General features: G+C 33.8%; 2 protein-coding genes across 4 annotated transcripts in view; both read left to right on the plus strand.

The window, feature by feature from the left end:
* Positions 1–8403: 8403 nt before the first annotated feature.
* Positions 8404–10312, plus strand: LOC131802107 (pickpocket protein 11-like). The gene is made up of 6 exons (XM_059121493.1): positions 8404–8757; positions 8826–9128; positions 9192–9658; positions 9707–9878; positions 9935–10047; positions 10111–10312. Exons 1-6 carry the CDS (start codon positions 8516–8518, stop codon positions 10233–10235), a joined length of 1422 nt encoding a protein of 473 aa, XP_058977476.1. The 5' UTR covers positions 8404–8515; the 3' UTR covers positions 10236–10312.
* A 4315-nt stretch (positions 10313–14627) lies between these two features.
* Positions 14628–24526, plus strand: part of LOC131802178 (uncharacterized) — a 131822-nt gene continuing 121923 nt past the window's right edge. Inside the window, exons 1-2 of one of the 3 annotated variants that reach the window (XM_059121778.1) lie at positions 14628–15209; positions 15701–16368. In XM_059121778.1, coding sequence (XP_058977761.1) covers positions 16342–16368 — 27 coding nt within the window. In that variant the 5' untranslated portion in view covers positions 14628–15209; positions 15701–16341. The remainder of the gene's footprint in view (positions 15210–15700; positions 16369–24526) is intronic. The other 2 variants (XM_059121779.1, XM_059121777.1) reach the window with 2 other exon arrangements.

Raw genomic sequence — 24526 nt, forward strand, 5'->3', positions numbered from 1 at the left:
AATTGAACTAGTTTTGCTAAGAAAAATTAGAGAATTGCTGTAGGTCTACATTTAGACGTTGAATTATTAGACTCATTTTTTAATATCGAACTTGGTACGGGTCTTTTTTAAATATTTTTTATGATATTGTGTAAATTCGATTTTGGTTAAGCACTGTTCGAGTTGTGTTTCGTTGTTGTAATTCCTCACTTTTCGAAATTCCTAGATTCAAATATACAATTGTGGTTTACACTCAGTAATTTTTATGTTCATATATGAGTAACAAAAATTTATATTCAAAATTTAATTCATAGGATATGAAAACATCATTCCATTTAACACAAAAAATAGTTTCGAAATTCAAAGATACAATTGCGGTATACACTCAGTAAATTTTACTTAATTTTTATGTTGATATTTGTAAAACAAAAATTCCAATTCGAAATCCTATTCATAATATCTGAAAACAAATACAATCATTCCATTTACCGCAGAAAATAGTTTCGTGTGACCATATAACTAACTTAGCAGGCTAGGACAAATTCCTAAGCAAATAGTCGCCCCTTGTTTCACTTTAAATAAATAATACAACACAAAATGCGTCTATAAATACTTAAACAAAAATTATAATAAAAAAAAACGACAACAAGTATTAGTGAGAAATCTTTTAAAACTTTTACTATTTAAGTAGATTTAAAAAAAAAACACAAAATCAATTATCATTCAAAACAATGAAACGACATACATACTTACATATAAAATATGTTAAAATTTATTCCTACTTAAACTAATCTGTTGTATTAACTTCAGCAATGAATGTTCTGTTTTAATTTTCTGTTTGTGTTAAAAATTTGTTTTAAACAATTTTTTTTTACCCTGTTTCAATAACATTTTCATGCAACATTTTTGATTAAGACACTCTTCCATTTCTGTAAAATTAAAAAAAAAAACACAATATCCTCCATAAATCAAATCCTAACCTCCTATGTATTTATTGTATTTTGTCATCGTTTTAATTTGTATTCTTTTGTATTTATTTATGATGTATTTTTTTATTGGTATGATATTTTAAAAGTCCATTAGTCCATTACATGTATGTTTTACAACAAACAATTGCAAATTTTATACGTATTTTACAAAAAACATTCCATTAAACATAACAAACACACTGTTTCGATTCACTCACACATGTATTAACTTCTTTTTTTTTCTCTCCTTTGTCCCCCATTTTTTTGTGTGTCCTAAGAAATGTGAAACACTCAAAATAGTGATGTCTAGATTGTAAAACAATAAAATTTAGTGAAACATTGAAGATCGTTTATATAGTATATATGTGTATATTATCCATCATAAAAAATAGAGAAACGAACAATTTGTCATTTTGTAATCAAAAACATCTTCATTAAGTAGCAACATCTTCATCATACATCATCATTATGTTTCATATAAAATTTGTTATTCAGAAAAAGAGTAATGCTACATAAAGAACTAAACTTACACCATTTTTTTGAAAACAAAAAAAGAATAAGCATGTGTCTTATAGCTCAGTAAGTGAAATACAATAAAAACTATTACAAAAAAATTCTTATTGACCATTTTTTAATTTAAGGCCACAAAGTGAAAAGGTTCAAATGAATTTAGCAGTTGGAAATTCAATCAACCAGTTAATAAATAATATAAGGAACAAATACCAACTAGTCGTTAGATCACTAGGTTTAAGGTTTTTACCATCTGAGAACCCGTAATATAAATTAGGAGCTAATGCCATGTTTATGTTTGAAGTTTTTGTATGGTTAATCCACTTGTGGAGGATTTATATGAAGAAAAAATAATGGATTTGGCAATTTTAAACCAAATCTAGTGGGTTAACCCATTTATTTGCAAACGTACTGTAATTTTTTGAGAAAATGCATTTGAAACCTTTACGACTCTTTAATTTAGGAGGAACTGTTATGTGGGACTAAACCAAGTTGTTAGCCTATAATAAAATTAGCTTTGCCAAGAAACATTCCGACTGAAAACACCGAAAATTGGAAGGATGTTGGCTTTACTTAAACTTGTACAATTTTAAATATCAATCGTCCCAGATATAATACATTTTTTGTAAAATTTTTAACTACTACAAAAAAAACTAAACACCCCATTTAAACTTATAACAAAAATATACAGAATCTCTTCCAGATGACAGCAACGCAAGGTCGACGTCGGTACTTGGCGAGATTTTGTATATTATCGTTATATGTTTAAATATTATTGTTCCTGATGATGTCTTCCGTCGGAGGACGAAATATCGAAAATAATAAATAAAAAAATTGAAAAGACCTAGAGCTCAATTTTAAAAATGTACATTTGAAATAATTTAAAATAAAGGTCGTATTAAATAACTAAAAATCAGAAAAATAAAATAAAACAAGTAAAAAAGTAGCTACTACTCTCTAGCATTTGGAAGGAACTTTGAAAAGTGTAAAAAATCAGTTGGAAATGACGCTAAGTTTTATGAATTACGAATATCTGGTATTATAGTTATATTGGCTATTCGAAAACGTGGACCCCTATAGTCAATTATCTGCCAGAAAATATTGTGCCTACGGTACGGTTATACAGGGACGTGAAGTGGACAAAGTTCTACAGGCCACTTCACTTCGTTCGGATGCTGGAGTGAATTCCACCGACGGGCGGACATAACTAAATTGATTGATTGATGCTATAGAATGGTCTCGAATGCTTATTTCGAGGTGTTACAAACGGAATGACAAACTCAATATACCCTATATACTATCTATAGTGGAGGGTGCATTTGAGAATTTGTTTCTACATACTCAATTTAGGGAATGTACCAGTAGATTGGAACTATTTGGGAGATAACTGGTGAATTTTATGATAGTTAAGATTTTTTGTTATATTCATTTTAGATCTAATGCTGTATGATTAAGATATCCGAAGTTTGGAGAAAATCGAAATTCTCGATTTACCGAAATGTTAACCCTTTAAGTACCTTCAAAAAACTGAAGTAGTTGACCGATACATTGTCCATATCCACACTCGATTTATGTATGGTAAAAATATTACTTTTTCAGCGTAAAATTCTGAGTCGATTTAGCGATGTCCATCTTTCTGTCTGTTATAATCACACTGTCATTAGAACGAATTTCGATAGAAGGCTTAAATAACGGTACCTCCCAAAATTCGGTTTTTTGATCATTTTAACGACATTATTAATCGGAATTGTTTCAAATTTCGTAGTTAAAGTTCGTAATACATACTAAAGCCTATGACATACAGAAAATCGCGTACGCAGGACGACGTCTTCCTATAGCCTCCATATAACGGTACCTCCCATTATTCGGTATTTTATTGCATTTCGTATTTAAAGCTCGTAATGGGTAATACAACCTCTGACAAACATTGCGTATGCAGCTAGCTCCACGTCTTCGTATGGCCCCCATATAACTATACCTCCTATATTCGGTATTTTGATGATTTAAGCGGTATTATTTACGAGAATTGTTTAAAAATTCGTAATTGAAGTTCGTGATGGGTACTACAGCCTACGACATTACATCCTTATAAGGGTATTTTTTTGCGGATTTTTTGAAAATTTTCAAGTTCCTCTGAGCTTGAGGTCTTTGTTGTTGTATTTATGTTAATATTCCAATATTTCGAAATTCAATTAATTTCATTTCAATTTAAAGTATAAAAAGTTCGAATAATAAGAAAAACATTTTCAAGTTCCTTCAAAATGGTGGAAGGTAATAAAAGTAATATTTAATTTGTAATTTGGAATTCTCGAATTTTAACTGAATAATTCGAATTACAATTTAAATTTTCGAATTACAAATTACAAATAGAATTCAGAAATTGCAACTAAAATGTTTCAAAAAGTTCTTAAAAATAAAAGAAGGGTTTCTATACTCTACACCACACTGTGGTACATGGTATTATATATTTGTGCAAAGTTTTCATTATTAATATGGCAACATTGTGAGAAAAGCTCCAGTGAAATTGCTCCAGTGAAAAATGTGTATATCTATTGTATATCAAGAAATATAATTAATTATCGAAGTTGACTCTAGTATTGCTAAAGAGTCAATTCAGCTGTGATTTGTAATGCTGGCAAAATATCGGTTTTTATTTATTTGTATTTTCCAACCAATTAAACTTTACTCATATTAGAGGTCTTAAATTTAAGACCCGTTACATTCTCGCATATTTTCCAATGCGAAGAAATTATTTTCCTTTGGAAAACCATATATATTTTTTTCCAATATGTTTTTCCCAACATGCAACCATATCTATTCTAATTTCTTTATATCAAATCTTAACATGTTTTTGTGTGAACAACAAAAATTCGTGTTCCAACTCGCCCCCCTTAAATTATTTTTCAATTAAAGTTCCTCTGATTAAAATCTTTACAAACAAACAAATACCATCCCCCAAAAATTAATTAATACCCCATTGACGACAAGGTTGGTGTTTGCGGACAGCACCTGTATTCCTGCATGGCCTAGCAATAAGTCTCAGTTGTAATGCAGACACAAAACAGTGTCATCGCATTTGGTGACATTTCGGATGCTTCGTCTACGGCTCTCTAATGCACTTTCTTTACAACAACAACAACAAGAAGAAGTACAACAAAAACACCACAACATTTAAGTTATTGTGTATCGAATCGTCATCGAAAAGTGACAAAAGTTTAATAAACTCCACAAAATGCCAGCACCGGCATCTTCATCTCTAGCAAACGTTTTGCTGCTGTACGAGGCGGCCAAAGAGACATTGGTGGAGTATTTCCAAAAAACAAGTCTCAATGGTTTTGGCCTTTTGTATTATATACGACGGCGAAAGTATCAAAGGTAGGTAGGTAACAACAGCTCTTCTTCATAGACCCGGTTGATTGGTTGGCTGGTTGACATAAAAGAATTTATGAAATATGTTGTGCAATAATAAATTGTCATCAATCAGAGATTTGTTGTTTTTGGTGTTAAGTTCAATTAAATTTGATGTGAAATAAAATAATTATGGGATTAGAGTTCAAACAACGACAATTAAACATAACATTTGGTTTTTGGAGGGGAGAAGATGTCCAAATCGAACATTGGTGAATGGTAGACATTTTCTCAAACTTTAAATTTAAAAATAACCATATGTAGACAAGGATGGACAATTAGTGATAAGGCGAGTGATTTTAAATAAGTTTTCTAAAAATTTATCAAGAAAGTGAGAGTGAGCAAACCTTCACTTCGATTGCAATCAATATTCGTAGAAGAGTAAAGAGTTTAACTGACTTAATGACTTATCAACGCCCAGACGAAACGGCTGAAGTTAAAATCTTGAAATATTGGATTAGAGTCATTCTTGTTCTGAAGATGTCAAATAAGGCTGGGTTTTTGAAAATTCGTACTATAATGGACCGAAAAGTACAAAAAGGAACTAAGTAAGGTACACTTTGTACCGTATTAGAGCTAAAAACATGAACTTTAATATGAGAATCTAGGTTGGAAAATAAATTAGATATATGAAGGTGATTTTGGATGTGTGTACTAAATGTGCGAAGGGAACTACTATAATTGTACGAAAAGTACTAAATAGTACTAAATTTGGTATTGTGTGAAGAAATAGGGCTGTATTCCTTAAATTTAATTTGAGGTCTCTGTTGGAATCTGATACTGAGATATACATAGATGTAATTGTGGAAGTGTGTACCATAATTGTTTGAAAAGTACTAAATGGTACTTATAAGAGATGCAACAAAGGTTTTTGAAAATTAAAGCTAGAAACTTGAAATTTGGTATTAGATTCTAGTTTGGGACCTAAATTTGATATATGAAGGTGTTTTGGATATGTGTACTATGTGTGCCATCTGTACTAAATGGTACTAAATTTGGAATAGTTTGGTTTAGGGCGAACGGATGAAGCTTGAATTTTGAAATTTTGTATTGGGCTTTCTGTTGGTGGTAGGTTAATAATAAGGAGCTTTTGTTTTGGAAATGTACATTACAAGTGCAAGGAAGGTACTAAATAGTACAATATTTGGTACAATTGGGTATTGAGTGAAAGTAGTGCTTGAAATCTAAAATGTGGTACTAGGGTCGCGCTGTTCATGTGTAGCCTGGACATGGGGGTTGTGGAAACAGAAATGTATACTATAATTGTACAAAAAGTACTAAATGGTACTAAATTTGTAATTGGATGAAGAGAGAGGACTGGAATTCTCAAATTTGATATTTAGCTCCCTGCTGGTATCTGGAAAAGAGATATGGATATGGTTTTTGAAACGAGTACTGGAATTGTGCCAAAAGTACTAAATAGTACTAAGTTTGGTATTGGGTGAAGGAATAGAGCTGGAATTCTCAAATTTGATACAGATGTCACTGTTGGAGTCTTTAGTTAAGATATGGCTGTGGTCTCGGAAATGTGTACTATAATTGTACGAAAAGTACTAAATAGTACGCTTTGTTGGTATTGGGTGAAGGGATAGAGTTAAAATTCTGAAATTTGATATTCAGATTACTGATGGTATCTGTTTTTGAGATCTGCCGGGGTTTTTTAAAAGGCGACCCATGTTTGTACAAAAAGTACTAAATGGTACTAAATTTGGTATTTCGTGAAGAAATAGGGCAGGAATCCTCAAATTTAATATTAAGTTAATATTGTTGGTATCTGGTATTGAGATATGGATGTGATTTTGGAAACGTTTACCATAATTGTTCGAAAAGTACTAAATTGTACTAATTTTGCATCACTGTTTATGTCTTGGATCAAGAGATTTAGTTGGATGTAAATTTGGATGAAAAAAATTTTAAACTGAACCAATTGTACATTTTGAGTACTAATCAAAGTAAAAAAGTCCGGCCGAACTTAGATTACCCTCCACGATTTCGAACGAAATTTTCAAAAATATAAAATCCGTTAAAAATTCTGTTAAAATCTTAAAATTAACGAATACAGCCGTTATATTGGGGTCTATACGAAGACGTGGATCTGCATAGGTAACTTTTGTCATCAGCCATTTCAATATTCAAATATAAAACTTGAAAAAAGTCCGGTGAATAATGTAGCTAAAATCATCAAAATACCGAACATATCTGGGCTATACGAAGACCTGAACCTGCATAGAAAATTTACTGTCAAAGGCTGTGGTGCATATTAGGAACTTCAAATACGAAATTTCAAATAATTTCGGTGTATAAAGGTGAGATAAAAAAACTGCAACAAAGTCAAAGGCCATCATTTTTACATTTTTTTTTTTTGGAATTTTATTGAATGAAAGCAAAAATATTCGGATATAACATCAAATTTTGGAATAGGTTTAGATTTGTTCGAATTGGTCACCTTTGGCACGAATTATGGCCTTCAAACGGCCAATGAAACCGTCACACGCTGCCCGAATGTTGATCTGCGCTTGCTTGAGGTGATCGACATTTTGGTATTATTTAGTGATAACCTTGCTTTCCAAAATACTCCAGACACAATATTCTAACGGATTGGTATCCGGAGATTTTGGTGACAATTGTGCGCTGGAAATGAGGCGAGGAACCTCATTCTGTAACCATTCTTGGCTGGGTCGTGCTGAATGCGATTGTGCTGAGTCCTGTTGGAATGTCCAATTTCTGCGGCCAGAATGTTTGCGTGCCCCTTTGCCTTTATACACCCTCCAGAATATTTTCGCGATAATATTCGGCATTTATTCTGATGCCTCGGTCGATTAATACGAGTGGAGAGCGACAATCGGCTGTTATGGCGGCCCACAGAATCACCATGGCCGGCACTTGAGTTCTGGTGGCCAACCGAAGGTTGACATTTTCAGCTGACCTCTTCAGCAAGTAAACACGATCATTTTGTTTGTTCACAAACTGCTGGACAACGAATGTTTTCCCATTGGAGAAATCGAAATTCGGCAGTTCACCAATTTCGGCCAAGCGAAGCAACTCTTTAGCTATTTTGGGTCTATTTTCTTTCTGTTGCAGTGTAAGTTCTTGCACTTTTTGGAATTTCAATGGCTTTACCTCGAGCTCATTTTTCAATATTTGCCGAATGGAATATTTAGATATGTTCAGCTTACAGCCATTTTTCGGCCACTGCGACGCGGGTCGCTTCTTTACTTTTCGAACTATTTCTGCTGATGTTGCTGTTTTCTTCCTTCCACTTCCTTGACGTCGGGCTACGCTACCAGTATCACGGTAATGAGCGATGGTACGAGACTCAAAAGATTTATTCACATTTAAATGCTGGAGTTCTCTAACGATAGCCACTTGTGGTTTTCCAGCCAATCACACTATCACGCTTGATTTCCTTCACGAATAACTTTTTTTCTGGAAAATTCTCACCAAAATGCTTTTGTATGCTTGTAAACAATATAATGAGCTGTCATTGGAATAATTTAAAAGCTGTCGGACGAGTGGCTTAGAAATGACAACTATTATTTGAAAAATTACATCTAATCGGATAATAAATTGGACCTGCATTTTGATCACAAAAATACATGGAGAGACGGACTTAATATTTCGCCTTCCCATTAAATGATGGAGGTTAGAAAATGAGGAATATCTTACCGGTTTATTTTACTTTCAGACTCTTTTGGTTCATGTTCATTCTGATGGGCATCTCGTTTGCCATCTTTGTCTGTATGTCGACAATGAGTTCATTTCTGGCTGATCCTACAGTGACCACTCTGGATCCACAAGAACATAGTGTATGGGATGTGCCATTCCCCTCAATTGCGGTTTGCAGTCACAACAAACTGAGTCGCAGCGCTATGAGGCAATTTGCGCATAATATGTGAGTAAATTTCGAAAGTTTTCAAATTCCGTTAATCTAAGTTTAAGTTATACCCCAATATGTTACAGGTCCCGTGGATCATTCGATATGCCATTATATAATTATTGGTACGAGAAACTAAAGCTCTTTGCAGGATTCTTCAATACGGATTCGATTGACTTTGATGAAGCACAAAGTTTGCAAAACGTCTTAGATCGAATGAGCCGTAAACCGTTTAATGTGGCCAGGGTCTTGAAGGATTTGGCGCCCAAATGTAAAGATTTGCTATTGGAATGCTATTGGTCGGGTCAGGCCATTGATTGTGAGAAGGAATTACAGTTAGTGGCTTTCTCGAGGGGATATTGTTGTGTATTCAACTATCAATTTGAGAGGTAAAAGAGTAAATGGAAGTTTGGAAGTCCTGAAGGTGAAATATTTTTTTGTTTTCATTCCAGAACCGAAGAAACTTATTATTATGCGAATCAAAGTGGTAGTGATACCGGTTTAATTCTACTTTTGAATGCCTCCACAAATGACTATTTTTATGCCGAAGAAAGTTTGACCGGCTTTACATTGCTTATATTTGGAAAACAAAAAATCGCCGACACCTCCATTGGCCATATGGGTCTTATACAGATCAATGCCAATGATGATATTCATGTAAGGCTTAAGTTAGTTTCACAAATTACCACTAATGAGGTTAGGAATCATCCTGTGGCAAAGAGGGGTTGTTATTTCCCCAATGAAGAGAAGGTGGGGGCCTATGGCCAAGCTGATTGTTTGATGAAGTGTAAAGTCCGCAGCATGGAATCGTTATGCAATTGCATACCATTCTATGTGTATGATGAGAAGAAAAATGTCACTGACCGGACGCCGGTTCAATGTTCATTGGAACATACCGAATGTTTGGAAAGATATCGAAGTAAGGTGTTCGATTGATGTAAAGAATTTCTAATTTTCTCTTCTATAGTTACTTGGCAGACTTATAAGCCCCCGGTGGAGATGATGAACGAACATCTTGAAGCAGAACTAATCGACTCTCTAAGTTGCCCTGAGTGTTTGCCAGCCTGTACCTATTATCGTTATAATTTTTACAAGGCCAAGAGCAGCTTGAAGGATACTCCGGATAGCATGAATTACATGTGAGTCCGATAAGCAATTGTGCCAAATCCATTAATCATTTACCAATGCCTTTCAGCCACTCAAACATAAGGTCTTTGAACGATGTCAGTTTGGTAAAAATATATTATCCCACACCCTATGGGACCCGTTATCAAAAGAATGTCTTGTATAATTGGTATCAGATGTTGTGTAAGTTTTGGTCATTTTTGCGGGGAGTTTATGAAATTATTTGATTTTTTTTTATAATTCTAGCAAACATTGGCGGAGTCATTGGCATTTGTATGGGCTGCTCTTTGATAAGCGGTATTGAGGTCATCTATTTTGTCTTCATACGTTTGACAGAGAACTTTATGAAACTTCGTGCAAATAGGAGGTGAAAATTTACACAGATAAATATATTGATTTCAAAATCTGTTGCAAATTTGAGAATTATTAAATGTATGTAATGTTTATTCGACAAAAAGTTATTAACTTGTGTTAATATAAATTTTGGAATGTGTGAAATTTGAAGGGAATCGACTGCATATGTTGCATTTATGAGCGTTTTGGTTATTCAAAATCTTGACCCATTTTGGGGGAGGTACCAGAAGGAGGGAGCCGATATATCTCATCTTCACAACATATTTTGTGTTAGTAGAAATATATCGTATGGTTATTTCGAATTGATATTCGAATCATATGGTTAATTCAATATGAGTTGTATGTTATTCAAAATATTGACCCTTTGTGGGACAGGTACCAGAAGGAGTAGTGTTCCATCTTCACACCAGATCTTATGTTAGTAGAAATATTGGGATGTATGATAAATGTATGATTATTTCGCATTTCATTAGATATATAAATATTCAAAATTGTCACCCTTTGGGGCGAGGTACTAGAAGGAGTGGTCACACATGATTATGTGTTGATAGAAATATTGCGATGTGCTAAGTTTGAAAAAAGTCAGATGCTCGTTTCTCATTTTTATGAGTTTCATATTTTTTCAAATGTTGACCCTTTGGTGGGGAGGACCAGAATGAGTAGACCTATATATGTCATTTTCACAACAGATCTTCTGTTAACAAAAAAATGGAGATATGTGAAATTTAAAGAGAATCGGATACTTACTTCATATTTTATAAGAGTTATAATTATCCCAATGTTGACCCTTTCTGTGGGAGGTACATGATGGACTGGGACGATGCAGATATATAGACTCCAAATATCCTTAAAAAGGGATTTGTCCAAAGCCGGGCCGAACATTTAATACTATCCACCATTTGGAAGGAACTTGAAAATTAAAAAAAAAATCCGTCGAAAATACAGTTATATGGGGGCTATACGAACACGTGGGCCAGCATATTTTTAATATTGGCAGTAGAACCTATTCCAAACAGCAAAGACGAAATTTGAAACAATTCCAGTTAATAATGTCGCTAATATCATCAAAATACAGAAAAAAGGAGGTACAGTTATATGTGGACTATACAAAGTCACTGACCTGCATAGACAATTTTCTGTCTCAGACTGTAGTATCCATTACGAACCTCAATTGGCAGTAGTACCTATTCCAAACTGCAAATACGACATGTGAAACAATTCCGTTGAATAATGTCGTTAAAATCAACAAAATACCAAATATGGGGAGGTATCGTTATATGGGGGCTATACGAAAACTAGGGCCGACATGGCTCATTTACGAACTTAACCTGTCTACTGGCAAAAAACACATATGTGAAAATTTTTAACAAAATTAACGCATTAAGTCCGACCGGAGAGAGCTTTTCATACCATCTAGCAAAAAAAGGGTTTGGATTGAATATTGGGTCCACTTCCATTTATATACCCTCCAGCATACATAGTATGGAGGGTATGTTAAGTTCGTCATTTTGTTTATAACTCATCGAGGTTATTAATTTATTAATTAAAGACATACCAAAGTTGATCAGCGTAAACTTCTAAAACAATTTAGCCCTATTCGCCTGTCTGTTGTTATCACGCTAGCGTTTTAAACGAATAAAGATAGGAAACTAAATTTTGGACAGATCAGTCAATTGTCTGCAGGCAGGTCAAGTTCGAAGATGGGCTTTATCGATCCACGATATCGTATAGCATCCATATAACGGTATTTTGATGAATGTAGCCAAATTTTTCCCCGTGAGTACTTTACCCCCTGGAAGAGTCTTGTCTATATAGGTCCACGATATCGTATATTCCCCAGCTTCCAATGGACTTGTCTAAAAATCCATACTAAAAGTTCTTTCCAAGCACTTTACTCCCTGGAAGAGAAATGTGTACAGAGGTCCACGATATCATATAGCCCAAATAAAATGATACTCCCGATATTCGATATTTTCACCATTTTAAGGACATTATTCACCGGAGTTGTTTGGTTCTGCTACTACATCCTATGACAAAAAACTTCGTATGCCAGGCCACGTCTTCGTATAGCCTCCATATAACAGTACCCCCAATTTTCAGTATTTTGGTGACTTTAGCGACATTAATCGTCGGAGTTGTTTCAAATTTCGTATTCAGAGTTTGTAATGGGATGGGAGATCGTATCCAGGTCTTCGTATAGGTCCCATATATCAGTGCCTCCCTATATATGGTATATTCACCGAAATTTCGTATTTGAAGTTCTGTCTTGTGACAGAAAATTGTCTGTACAGGTACAGCCCCGATATAACGGTACCTCCCCATATTCGGTATTTTGATGACTTTAGCTATATTTTCATCGGATTTTTTCAAGTTTCGTTTTTGAATATTGTAATGGCTTATGACAAAAGTTGCCCATGCTGGTCCACGTCTTCGTATAGACCCCAATATAACGGCTATATTCGGAATTTTTAAGATTTTAACAGAATTTTTAACGGATTTTATTTTTTTGAAAATTTCAAAAGTCTCACCAAATGGTGTTTTTTTACTAATTATCCGTAAAATCTGTTGATAAAAAGGCTTCAAAATACCGTATCGGCTTTGTTCCAGTAGGCCTATACCATAGAGGACAGAGCTCATTTCAAACTCTATATACCGAATTTTAAACAACCGAATACCAAAATATGAGGGCTATATCTATATACATAAAAGAGTAATAAAATAACTGTCTGATCTAGAATCAACGCCCAGGCGAAACGTCTGAAGTTGTAATCTTGAAATTTGACATGAGAGTCAGTCTTGGTGCGTAGTCGTGTAAAGAGGCTGGGTTTTTGGAAAGAAAAGTACTAAAAATTAATTACTATGTACTGGACAAACGGAATGCACTAAAACTCTGATATTTGGAATGAAAGTCACTGATGGAGGTGTTTTTGGAAATTCCGAAATTCCTCTAACTTCACAATATTTTTACCAATCTATATATTTGTGTGTATGTTTATTTGTTTGTAATTTATGGAGTCGAAAACGGTTGAAAAGGTTTTCCTGAAAATTTTCAAGTATACTACAACATCGCCTGCAAATAACATAGGCTATATAAATGTTTGAAATTCCACTTGGAAATGGAGATATAGCATCAGAATCGAAGGTACCTCCCACAAAATTAGACTTTATATGCACATATCTATTGATCGATTACAGATACTGTCTCCAAATGTGTAACGGAATTTGAAAGAAAAATAAATAAATTGAAATCGGTTCAGATTTGGATATAGCTCCCATATACATTTTCGGCGGATTTCATGTATTTGATGCACCAAACACGCTATGTATTCCTAATTTCAATGAAGTTCGGACAGAGATACGAAAAACTAAATTTGACAAATTAATTGGAAATCGGTTAAGGTGTGGATATAGCTCGCATATATATTCTGGGCCGATTTCACGTATTTGACGCACCAATTGTAATGAAATATGGAAGGTGTGATGGAATATATTGGAATCGATTCAGATTGGGATATGATTTTATTAAGAAGCATTAATCCACAACGCCTTTGCAATGGTATTGGTACAACAATTTAATTGAGGCTGCGAATATTACGGGGAAGTATGTTGCTACCTCGAATTCTCTGATAGCAACAGAAATGTCATTCAACTTCAAAAGATTGCAGTTTCCTGCCAGCTTGGCATTTGCTATGAAATTAATAAATCCGAAGGACAAACCCTTCGTGTATGCGGACTAAATTTGGCATGTTCCTGCTTTTCTCGTGGTCAGCTATTCCTGTCATGTTCACGCGTTTGTACACCGAGCTATTTGTTTGTTTACGCATTAAAGTATTACAATTATTATTATTTTTTTTTTAATTTTTGAAATAGTTTTATTATTTTTTTAAACCAACAAATATTCGCATATTCAATTTTGAATCCATATAAAATCAAAATTAAATATAGTATGAAGTTGAGTTTCATACAGCTCTTAACTCAGCATTATTCCTAAAAAAATCGTTAGTTTAGAAATTTAATATTGATATTTATTCTTTAAAAAATACATTTTTTACAAATCTGATGCTCAGATAACCAACTTTTATAAGCTCAAGACGTTCGCCAAGTCCATGCTGAAGATAAGCATTTTGAAGTCACTTTATTCAAGACAACAACCACAAATTTATCTAAACCATGACTATCTTTGGCCAATATCACATTGTGAGATACTCCAAAAAAAGTAAAGGTAAGAGAGCAAGACCAGTTGTTTACATCTCGTCTTTAAGCTTGAGAGAAGAAAATCAGGCTTTGTGTTTGTGTGCGTGTGTTGCTTGACTTTTGTGTTGTTTGGGAGAGCAAAAGACATTTTGCTTCGTTTTTTCGGATAGCAGCTACCAAACATTTCTTTGGCCACGATCATGATATTCAGTTTTAAACAGACTTGGCTAAGAGACGGTTGTGTTTGACGGTATTTTGTCGGGCGATAGTCAGCAGCAAATGCAAATAACGAAACAAATGTTGCGGTTTGGCCATTGAAAAACAATCAAGGAATAGCGACAAAACAAAAACAAAAGTTTAAACAACAACAACATTGGTTGGTCGTTCGTATATCTTGTTGACGCGATCGTGATTGTGTCTTGCACTGCCTTTCTAAACGGAGAGGTGGTAGTAGAGATCGCCAAACAATTTGGGGTGCCAGTGAAGTAGTGAGAGAAGTGAGTGCTGGTGTTTCCAGCGAGCGGTACCAGTAGTAGTAGTAGTAGTGCTGGTTGTTGTGAATGTCATTCAGTCCATCAAAAAGTCAGTCAAGCTGGATTTGTCTTTTTGTTTTGATTGCAAGTTGTGTGCATGATGACGTATGTTTGTGAATGCTTGTTGGCTGCATGAAATTATTTGCTGAATGCAGTGCTGTTGACATTTTGCTCGCCTCACATTTAACATCATTGTATGGAACTGAATGGAGGCATGCAGTTGCAGTTGCAGCCATCGTCACTAGTCGCTAGTACCATATAGTGGTAATGTGAGAAGTATTTGTGGTGTGGTGGTGGTCACACGTTGTGTTATTTTACGTTGTTTTGTTTCGAAGAACCGCTCAGAGCGCTATTTACAAAAAAAAAAAAAAAAAAAACAAAGCCAACGAAAATAACACCGACTTTGCAGCTAACAACAAACAATCAAACAAACGAACCAACTTAGTTGGAATTGCAGCAGTACATGTTACAGAAGTTAGCTGCAAACTTAAACCACGAAAACCACTTTGACTAACCACGGCCAGGCAGACACGACAGGCAATAAACTGCAGCTTGGCAAAGTCAAGAAAAAGAAAACTAAAAAAAAAAACCAAACCCAGTGGAGATTGGGTTTGTGCGCATGCGTGCCAGCCATTCAGACCCACAACGTTGCCTGTTGTATTTTTGCTTTTAAAAGTGCATTAAGAGCGTGTGTGTGTGTGAGAGTGTTTGTGAGTTTGTTTAAATTTAGTTTTATTTATTTTTTTCTCGAAAAGGCAGGAAAGTTGCTGCTCTGTGTGTCCGAGACAAGTAAAAAGAGACGTTTTTCTTTCGAGGCAAAAAAAAAAAAAAAAAAACAAAACGAAAAAACTTCAGTTGCGCCACCACTGAAGTAGAAAGTTGCCGTCTTTGAAAAGTTAATTTTTTTTTTCTACAACGACCCTGTTGGATGCATCGTCGCAAGTCAAGGCGGAAATTCTGGCGCGTTAAAAAGTAAACCGCGAAAGAAACGCACAAGTAAAATTAAAAAAAAAACAACCAAAAATAAAAATTCAAACAAATCACAAAATTTACTGAGGCAATTAATTGTGTTAAGCAAAACAAGAAATTAATTAATTAAAAAAAAATAGTTCCAAAAAACAAAAGCAACAACAATCACAGAATTCACATGAATCATAAAAAAGTGTCACTCAGAGAAGAAAAACCAAACCAAAATAAATAAGAAAAGTGAAAGAAAGCATTTTCTCAAGTTCACCCAGTAACCATAAAAGTTTGAAATCAAAATAAAAATAATTAAAAAAAAAAACAAAAATTGAAAGAAAAAAAAACAACAACATTGAAATCTTATTGTTTTTGTGCATTGTGTTTTTATTTTACTTGATTTTAATGCTGACCAATTAACAACTCGAACAACAACATGTCGGATATTTATTATTGCAGCAAGGTAAGTTTTGCAGCTACATTTGTTTTTCTTTTTTTTAAATTGTAACAATTTTTTGTTGTATTTTTGGCCTGCATTTTATAACCAAATATGGCATATATAATATATGCCTTAAAGGGGTTTCGTTCACGCCATCATTTCTCGCTTCGCTGAAAAGAAGGAGGGTGACCAAAATTTAAATTGCAAATAATTGTTTATTTAAGTGGTTGTGACAGTATCCAAAGCTGGTCAACCTTTCGTAATTGGTGAACCAAACAAGAAAAACCTTAGTCATTCTATTATTCATATGTATGTATGTATGTTTTTTCTGCAATATGTATCATATGTGTGAGCCTCTTACCATCATCATGGGGAGGGTATTATGGATATTTGATTTGTAATGTATCAAAATATTGACCCCAAGGCGAACTTTTTGTGGATTACACTGTTAAGGCTATTTGTCGTATATGTATGTGTGTGTATGTGTGTCAAAAAAAAACAAGTGAAAAATCACCTAAGTTCAGCCGAGCCGAACTTTTAATACCCTCCACCATTCTGAAGGAATTTTAAAAATTTAAAATGAAAAAAATTTAGAAAAATGCGGCTCAAATTATAACCCTTTTATGGGTGGCAATACGAAGCCGTGGTCCTGCATAACTAATTTTTGTCATAGGCTGTAGTAACGAGTCCGAATTTCAAATGTCGGAATAATGTCGCCAATATCATCAAAATACCGAATAAGGGGAGGTCTCGTTATATGTGGACTATACAAAGACCTGCATAGAAAATTTTCCGTCATAGACTGCAGAATCCATTGGAAAAAAATTGAAAAAATCCGTTTAATAATATCGCAAAAATCATCAAAATACCGAATATCGGAATGTATCGTTATATGGGGGCTATATGAAGACATGGACCTATGTAGACAATTCTCATCCAGGGGGTAAAGTACTCAGAAAGAACTCCTCGTGTGGATTTTAAGATTCTAGCCATTGAAAAAATTAGCAACTATTATCAAAATACCGGCTCAAATTATAACCCTTTTATGGGTGGCTATACGAAGACGTGCGCCAGCATAACTAATTTTTGTCATAGGCTGTAGTAACGAGTCCGAATTTCAAATGTCGGAATAATGTCGCCAATATCATCAAAATACCGAATAAGGGGAGGTATCTTTATATGTGGTCTATACAAAGACCTGCATAGAAAATTTTCCGTCATAGACTGCAGAACCCATTGGAAAAAAATTGAAAAAATCTGTTTAATAATATCGCAAAAATCATCAAAATACCGAATATCGGAATGTATCGTTATATGGGGGCTATATGAACACATGGGGTAAAGTACTCAGAAAGAACTCCTCGTGTGGATTTTAAGATTCTAGCCATTGAAAAAATTAGCAACTATTATCAAAATACCGAACATCGGGAGGGACCGTCTTGTAGGGGATATATCATGTCGTGGAGCTATATAGACAATTCTTTTCCAGGGGGTAATGTAATCACAAGGAACTTCTTGTGTGGGCTGTAAGACAATTCCATTGAAAAATTTGGCAACAATTATCAAAATACCGAATATCGGGGGGTACCGTTATCGTATACCGATATAGCCCATCTTCGAACTTAAACTGCCTGCAGACAAAAGTCTGATCTGTACAAAATCTTAGCTTCCTATCCTAATCCGTTTGGACTCTAGCATGATTACAACAGACGGACAGGGCTAAATCATCAAATAATTTTACGCTGATCAAGAATATGTACAGGGTAATATAAAAAATTATCGGAAATAGCATCAAATTTTAGAATAAGTTCAGATTTGTTCGAATTGATCACCATGGCCGTAGTCATGGCGCTTGAGTTCTGGTGGCCAACCGAAGGTGCACATTTTCAACTGACCTTTTTGGCAAGTAAACACGATCATTTTGTTAGTTTACAAACTGCTGGACAACGAATGTTTTGTCGGAGAAAATATCTATTTTCTTTCTGTTGCTGTGTAAGTTTTTGCACTTTTTGGAATTTCAATGGCCTTACCCCCAGCTCATTTTTCAATATTTGCCGAATAGAATATTGCGATATGTTCAGCTCACGAGCCATTTTTCGGCCACTGCAACGCCGGATTCGATCAAGCCGAATTCCTTTACGAATAAATTTTTTTTTCTGGAATAATTTTAACAGCTGCCGGACGAGTGGCTTAGAAATGACAGCAGTCTGAATTTGGTTGCAGTGTTTTCATCTGACACTGTGGATACTGGATGCAGCTGCAGGACGAGTATCTTAGAAATGACAACAGTCTGAAGGTTTTTTCATCTCACCCTGTATTAATCCAAAATTTTCCCAAAAGTCTGAACGAGTAGGAATTTTCCTCCTCTATTTTAATTTTTTTCGTTGTAAACTTTCAAAATGCCGATACACGTGTTTTCTGTTTTTTACCTCTACTTTCATAACCTTCTGGATTTTCCTCGTATCTATTGAAAAAATGAATTTTGCTGCACAATGTTATTCATTTTTTTTAATTTTTTGGAACTTCTGTAAAGTAATCCGAAATCTATTTCCCCAGCACTGATAGTTATTAAAAATTCTAGGTATCTATGTTTATTGAAAATCATTCCTACCATATTTAATGTTTCACTACTCAAATTTTAAAAACACAAATTTTCTTCTTTCCCCTTTTTGACCTTAGTATATGATTTAGTTCGAAAATAAATTATATATTAATTTTAATAGCAATATTAATTTTATAAAATGTGTAAAATACAGTTACTTCTAAATTTGTAAGAAGTTCCCCATTTTATTAAATTAAAATAACTGCCCACATACTTTCACTGATTTTTTCAACACATTGCTACAGAAATTACTAACTTTTTTTTTATAAAATATACTTCGGTTCAATGTCATTTTTATTCACCATAGCATGGATAATTGTTTTCAAAGCCAAAGAGTTTACAACATAAAAAACTTAATTAACATTAGGGTTTCATACCTCTATACACACACACACACACACACATATGAACTTAACATTTTTGGGCCATAAAGTTGTAATTAAATATAATAAAAATTCCCACTTATTAATCTAGTAAAAATCAAGAGTTTACTTCCATATGTAGATTAAAAATTTCCACCCAAAAAAATATTAGATAACTTTCTTCATAGTTATTAAATTACATACATACATACCTACAATTTTTTGTTTTGGGAAAATTTCATATTATATAATCAGAGAATTCAAGATATCCAACAGCGTAAAGTGTATAATTATGTACGCTTATGTGAATACTTAGAAACGGAAAGTAAAGTAGGAAAATGTTTTTTTATTTTCTATATAATGAAAATTGTATACCATAAAAGAGGTAGATAACTGTTAGTGTTTATGTGTCGAAGAAAAATATTTTGGTAACGGCTGATAATATTGTTGTAATTCATAAAATATGGTAATTCATAAAAAATCTATGTTAATAGAAATCCTCGAACTGATCTTACCGCACTAAAAATACAGTTATTAGTTCCTTTTCATTAATCTGTAAAGTATATTTAACCTTGTACAACATATAGTCCCTTATATTCTCTCCCACAAAAGTTCAATATTTTCCAAAAAAAAAAAAAAAAAATGAATAAAAATAAAAAAGAAATAATAAAAATAAATAAATAAAAAATAAAATAACTTACATAGCTCATAGAATTTTGAGGATGTAGTCGTTATAGTCCAAACTTAACACATCATCATTTTTATATTAAACTTAGGTCAGGGAGGATATAGATAATATTGACCCCCTTCGATACCTCCCTTATAAAGGGTCAATATTTGGAATAATCATAATATATTAGAATTTTAATAAATATACCCAGCTAAAATGTCATATGTATCACGTTAAACATTTCCAGTAATGCCAAATTTATATTCTCTACATTACAAGTAGACCAAATGACAACTAAACAGTAAAGCTAAAGCTATTCCTAAAATAATTACAAGGAAAAATAAATTCCCATAATTGTCCATGTTAAAATAAAGGGTTAGTATGCTGTTTTGTAAGTAGTTACTGGTGCCAAAATTCACTTAATAAAGCTGTTAATTGGTAAATCAATAATTTTGAATCCTATATAGAATATACTACTCCAAGATATGACTAAAATTTTATCAGAAATAAAAAAATATATATTTTAAGAGTGGAGTATTCCTCCACTGGCTCAACCTCATATTAACTCTCTATTACATTGTGCGACAAAATTTAGTTTTTTTTTCAGTAATTTCAAGGAAAATCCAACAGATTGTGAAAATAGAACAAACAAAAAAACGGAGACACGTGTATCGGCGCATTAAAAGTTTACATCGAAAAGTAATCAAAATAAGGGGGGCAAGTCCTGCTCTCTTCCATGATTTTGGAAATTTTCAAATTTAGATTCCTAGTAATATTGCAGATAAAAAGTATGAGGAATATGTTAGCTAAAAATGTTAACCCTCAACAATGGGGTCTTTTTGGTTCTTTTTTTAAAATATAGTTAAAAACTAGCTCTAAATGGAATCGCAGCAGGGCAAAATATTATACAGAATTATTTGTCATAAAATTCTACTATAGGTCCTGGAAGATGTGAAGAATGTAAATCTTACAAAGAAGCCAGGAATTTATATATATTAATAACACGTTTTAGGGTTAAAGCTGTACTTTCCTGAGTTTGTGCAAAAGCCGTCCTTCTCGTGAGATAGTGCAAAAATCTCTAGAAAAACATTATTTTAGAAGGATTACGTCAAAGAAAAAATATTCTTCATAAAATTTTACTATTGGTAATCAAAGAAAAGAAAAAAAAAATAGCACAAATGTTCAAAAAAATTTTTTTTTTATAAAATTTCGTTTTAGGCAAAAGGTGTCAAAGGAAGAAAAGTTCTGCGCAAAATTTCACTATGAATCCTAAAATATACTATATAAGTAGGTACAATAGTTTAAATCTTATTTAAACGTCAGGAATTCATATAAATTTTAAAAAGTAAAAAGCTGTAAGTTCGTCCCTGTCGATCTTTGAATACAAAAAATGGCAATTTTCAAAAAAAAAAAAAAAGATAATAATATGACAAAAAACATTTTTTACCCAAGTGACGAGATCGTAAGCTCAATAGTTTTTGTTGTTTTTGTTGTAACAGACAAAACCAACTTACATGGTTATGCTACTTCGTTCAGGTTGAACGAAAGCATAACAAGTGGAGAAAGATGAAAATGTTTATAAGTGCGGTTGTAAGATTTAGAAGACTTTCCAAAAGAATTTTAGTTTTATATAATTCTTTGGTTCCTCTTCTATTGAGCTTACGATCTCGTCACTTGGGTAAAAAATGTTTTTTGTCATAGAAGTTATTTTTAAAATAACTTCTGGGAGAATATCCCAGACAAAAACAAGGGAACTGATGAGGATTGGTGGCTCTTTCCGAAACCTAGGTATTCCCTGCCTTACCCCCTGGTAAACATTAACATCGTTCTCCACTAATAAACAAACGTTGTTTTTATAAAAACAACAATAAAGGGATAAGCCTGACCATTTTGCAACAACAAAATACGGTATCCAAACAAACAAGCCACACTGTTCTAAATAAAGTACCTTTATATTGTGGCTATACGAGGACGAGGACCTGCAGAGACAATTTTCTGTCATAGGCTGTAGTATTCGTTACGAACATCAAATACCAAATTTGAAACAATTCCGGTAAATAATATCGCTAAAATCATCAAAATACCGAAAAAGTGAAGGTTCCATTGTATGAGAGCTATTCCAAACCATTGACCTATATGACCCATTTTCAATACCAAAAGTCCTGCAGACATAATACACAATTGAGTAACATTTCATCAATCTACTTCATTTCGTTCGGAAGCTAGAGTGATTTCTACAGACGGGCAGACGGACTAAATCGACATAGGATTTTATGCTGACCATTTCGAGTCGTTACGGAATGATAAACTTAATATACCCTCCATACAATGGTGGAGGGTATAAAAACAAATTTTAGGATTAAGGCCGTATTTTGCGAGTTTTTGCAAAAATCTCCAGCAAAACATCATTTTAGAAGGATGACGACAAGGACAAAAATATTCTTCATCAAATTTTACTATAAGTCACCAAAGGTAAGACATCTCTATTTCCACGGTATAGCAAAGAAATACTTCCATCAATATTTCCACAAAAACCATAGAAGATTTGCTAATTTTTCGATTAATTTTCATCGGACTTGTTTCGAGTTGACGATGGAAAGTAACATAAAATTTTGTTGTAGGCGATAGGTGTTAAAAAAAGAAATACTTTGCACAAAATTTCACTATAAGTCTCAGAATAAACTATTTATCTAAGTACAATAGGTTTTATGAAAATTACATTCAATTACAAAATATGTGGACTAAAAGTGAAAATGATGTCTTTGCTATTTTTACTGTCAAAATCTCCCTTTTGAGGAATGTGCCAATGGAAGAATTTTTCTCGATCAAATTTCATTGTGAGGTCCTTATATTGTTTTGACCACCCACAAGGGGACCCATTTATATAATTTCGAATTTAGAGGGATTTCTGGGCCCCGAATGCCAACAGTGTTATCTCCGCCATCTACAGAAAAACATAATTAAACATTTATACCTAATGATGCATTGTTTTTGTCTAGTATCATTTTCCCCCCTTCAGTTTTCCCATACTTTAGATTAATTACGAAACTAGCATCTAACCCACTTACATAGCTTCTGACTAATTAAATCTCAGTTATGATCATGGCACAGGAAATTACAAAAATGCAGGCTCAATAGCTTATGGCTAGGCAATTTTGAGGCTTTAGAAAAAAGGTTACGTTTCCGAACTCCCCAGAAAACAAAACAAAACATGGTTGGTTTTTTTCTTTGCTTTTCTCATATTTTAAGTTAAAGACCTCGAACAGGTCAATTTGCGATGCAAAGCCATGGTTAATGGATGATGTCGTTTAGACGAAAAAAAAACAGAAACAAACAAACATGAGAGAAGATACAAAAACAAAAAGAAAAAAAATAATATAACCAACCATCACCTAATGACAAATTGAGTGAGTTTGACCCCTGTTTGGGTGCATGACATTGATATGGTCAGAGTAGCGTTTAATGAAAATATTAAAGAAGCGGTTGGCAGAGGAGACTACAGCACTAACCGCAAAAGTGGTGAGGGAGAAATATGGTCCAAAAAAAGTAACCACACAAATAAAACGTGATGTACACCTGTGAAGAATTGTACTTCTCTATGCCTGTGCGGGAATCGAAATTTCCCTTACAGAGCCAAGAAAGTGTTGTAAACCATTGTGTGCTCAATCCCCGCGAACTAAAGGCCTATTTGTTATTTTTTCTTCTTATCTCTAGCCACGAACTAAATATTTGTTATTTTTTTTTCTCCTCCACACAATAGGGGTGAATGTACCTAACAGAACCTCCTCCATAAGCCGATAAAAAAATAGAAATCAATCTTGCAAAAAAAAAAAATAGTAGACATTTCAAATCGAAGACGTGCTGAATGAAACCAACTCCAGGCTTACAAGAAAACGAGACACACTACTGAAGTGTGATTTTATGCCATGTCTTTTGTGGAATATCAAACTACAACAAATGTCTCTCTTTCTCTCCCTGATATGTTGTTGGAGCTTTTAAATACCAACAACAACAAAAAATAAATAATAATAGACCACAGCATAAAACGTACGTTGTCATCTTGCCTGACATACCTTGTGTTGACAATAAATAATACCTTTTAAAGGGAGAGAGAAGAAGATGGGGGATGGAGAGAGGAGGGTGGGGTTGCTATTCGTACTTCTGTCACCAGACCCCTTTAAAATCTCCCAGCTCAAAGACATTTGCATGAAAACTTGTTTTTTTTCTCCATTTGAGCAGTTGATTGCTTTCTAATGTAAACGCTTAGATGAACCTCCAGCCAGCCAGCAGCAGCCGGGCAGGCAGGCAGGCAACCACAAGCGTTTTTTGTCTATTGTCCCAAAACAAAACCATGATTGGGTGCCTGAAACAACAACAAGAAAAAAAGACCAAATTTCACTTTCACTCTGGGCAGAGGAGAGTGAGCTGTGCGCACGCGCTTTGTTGTCAGACTTTTTTGCCGGCCCGGCTGCTGTTACTGCTCTGTGGCTGCTGGAGGCGTTTTATTTGTATAGCTTAAGCCGCAACGTTTAACGTCGTTGATGCTTA

This window comes from Musca domestica, unplaced genomic scaffold (genome assembly GCF_030504385.1).
Source record: "Musca domestica strain aabys unplaced genomic scaffold, Musca_domestica.polishedcontigs.V.1.1 2, whole genome shotgun sequence".
NCBI lineage: Eukaryota > Metazoa > Arthropoda > Insecta > Diptera > Muscidae > Musca > Musca domestica.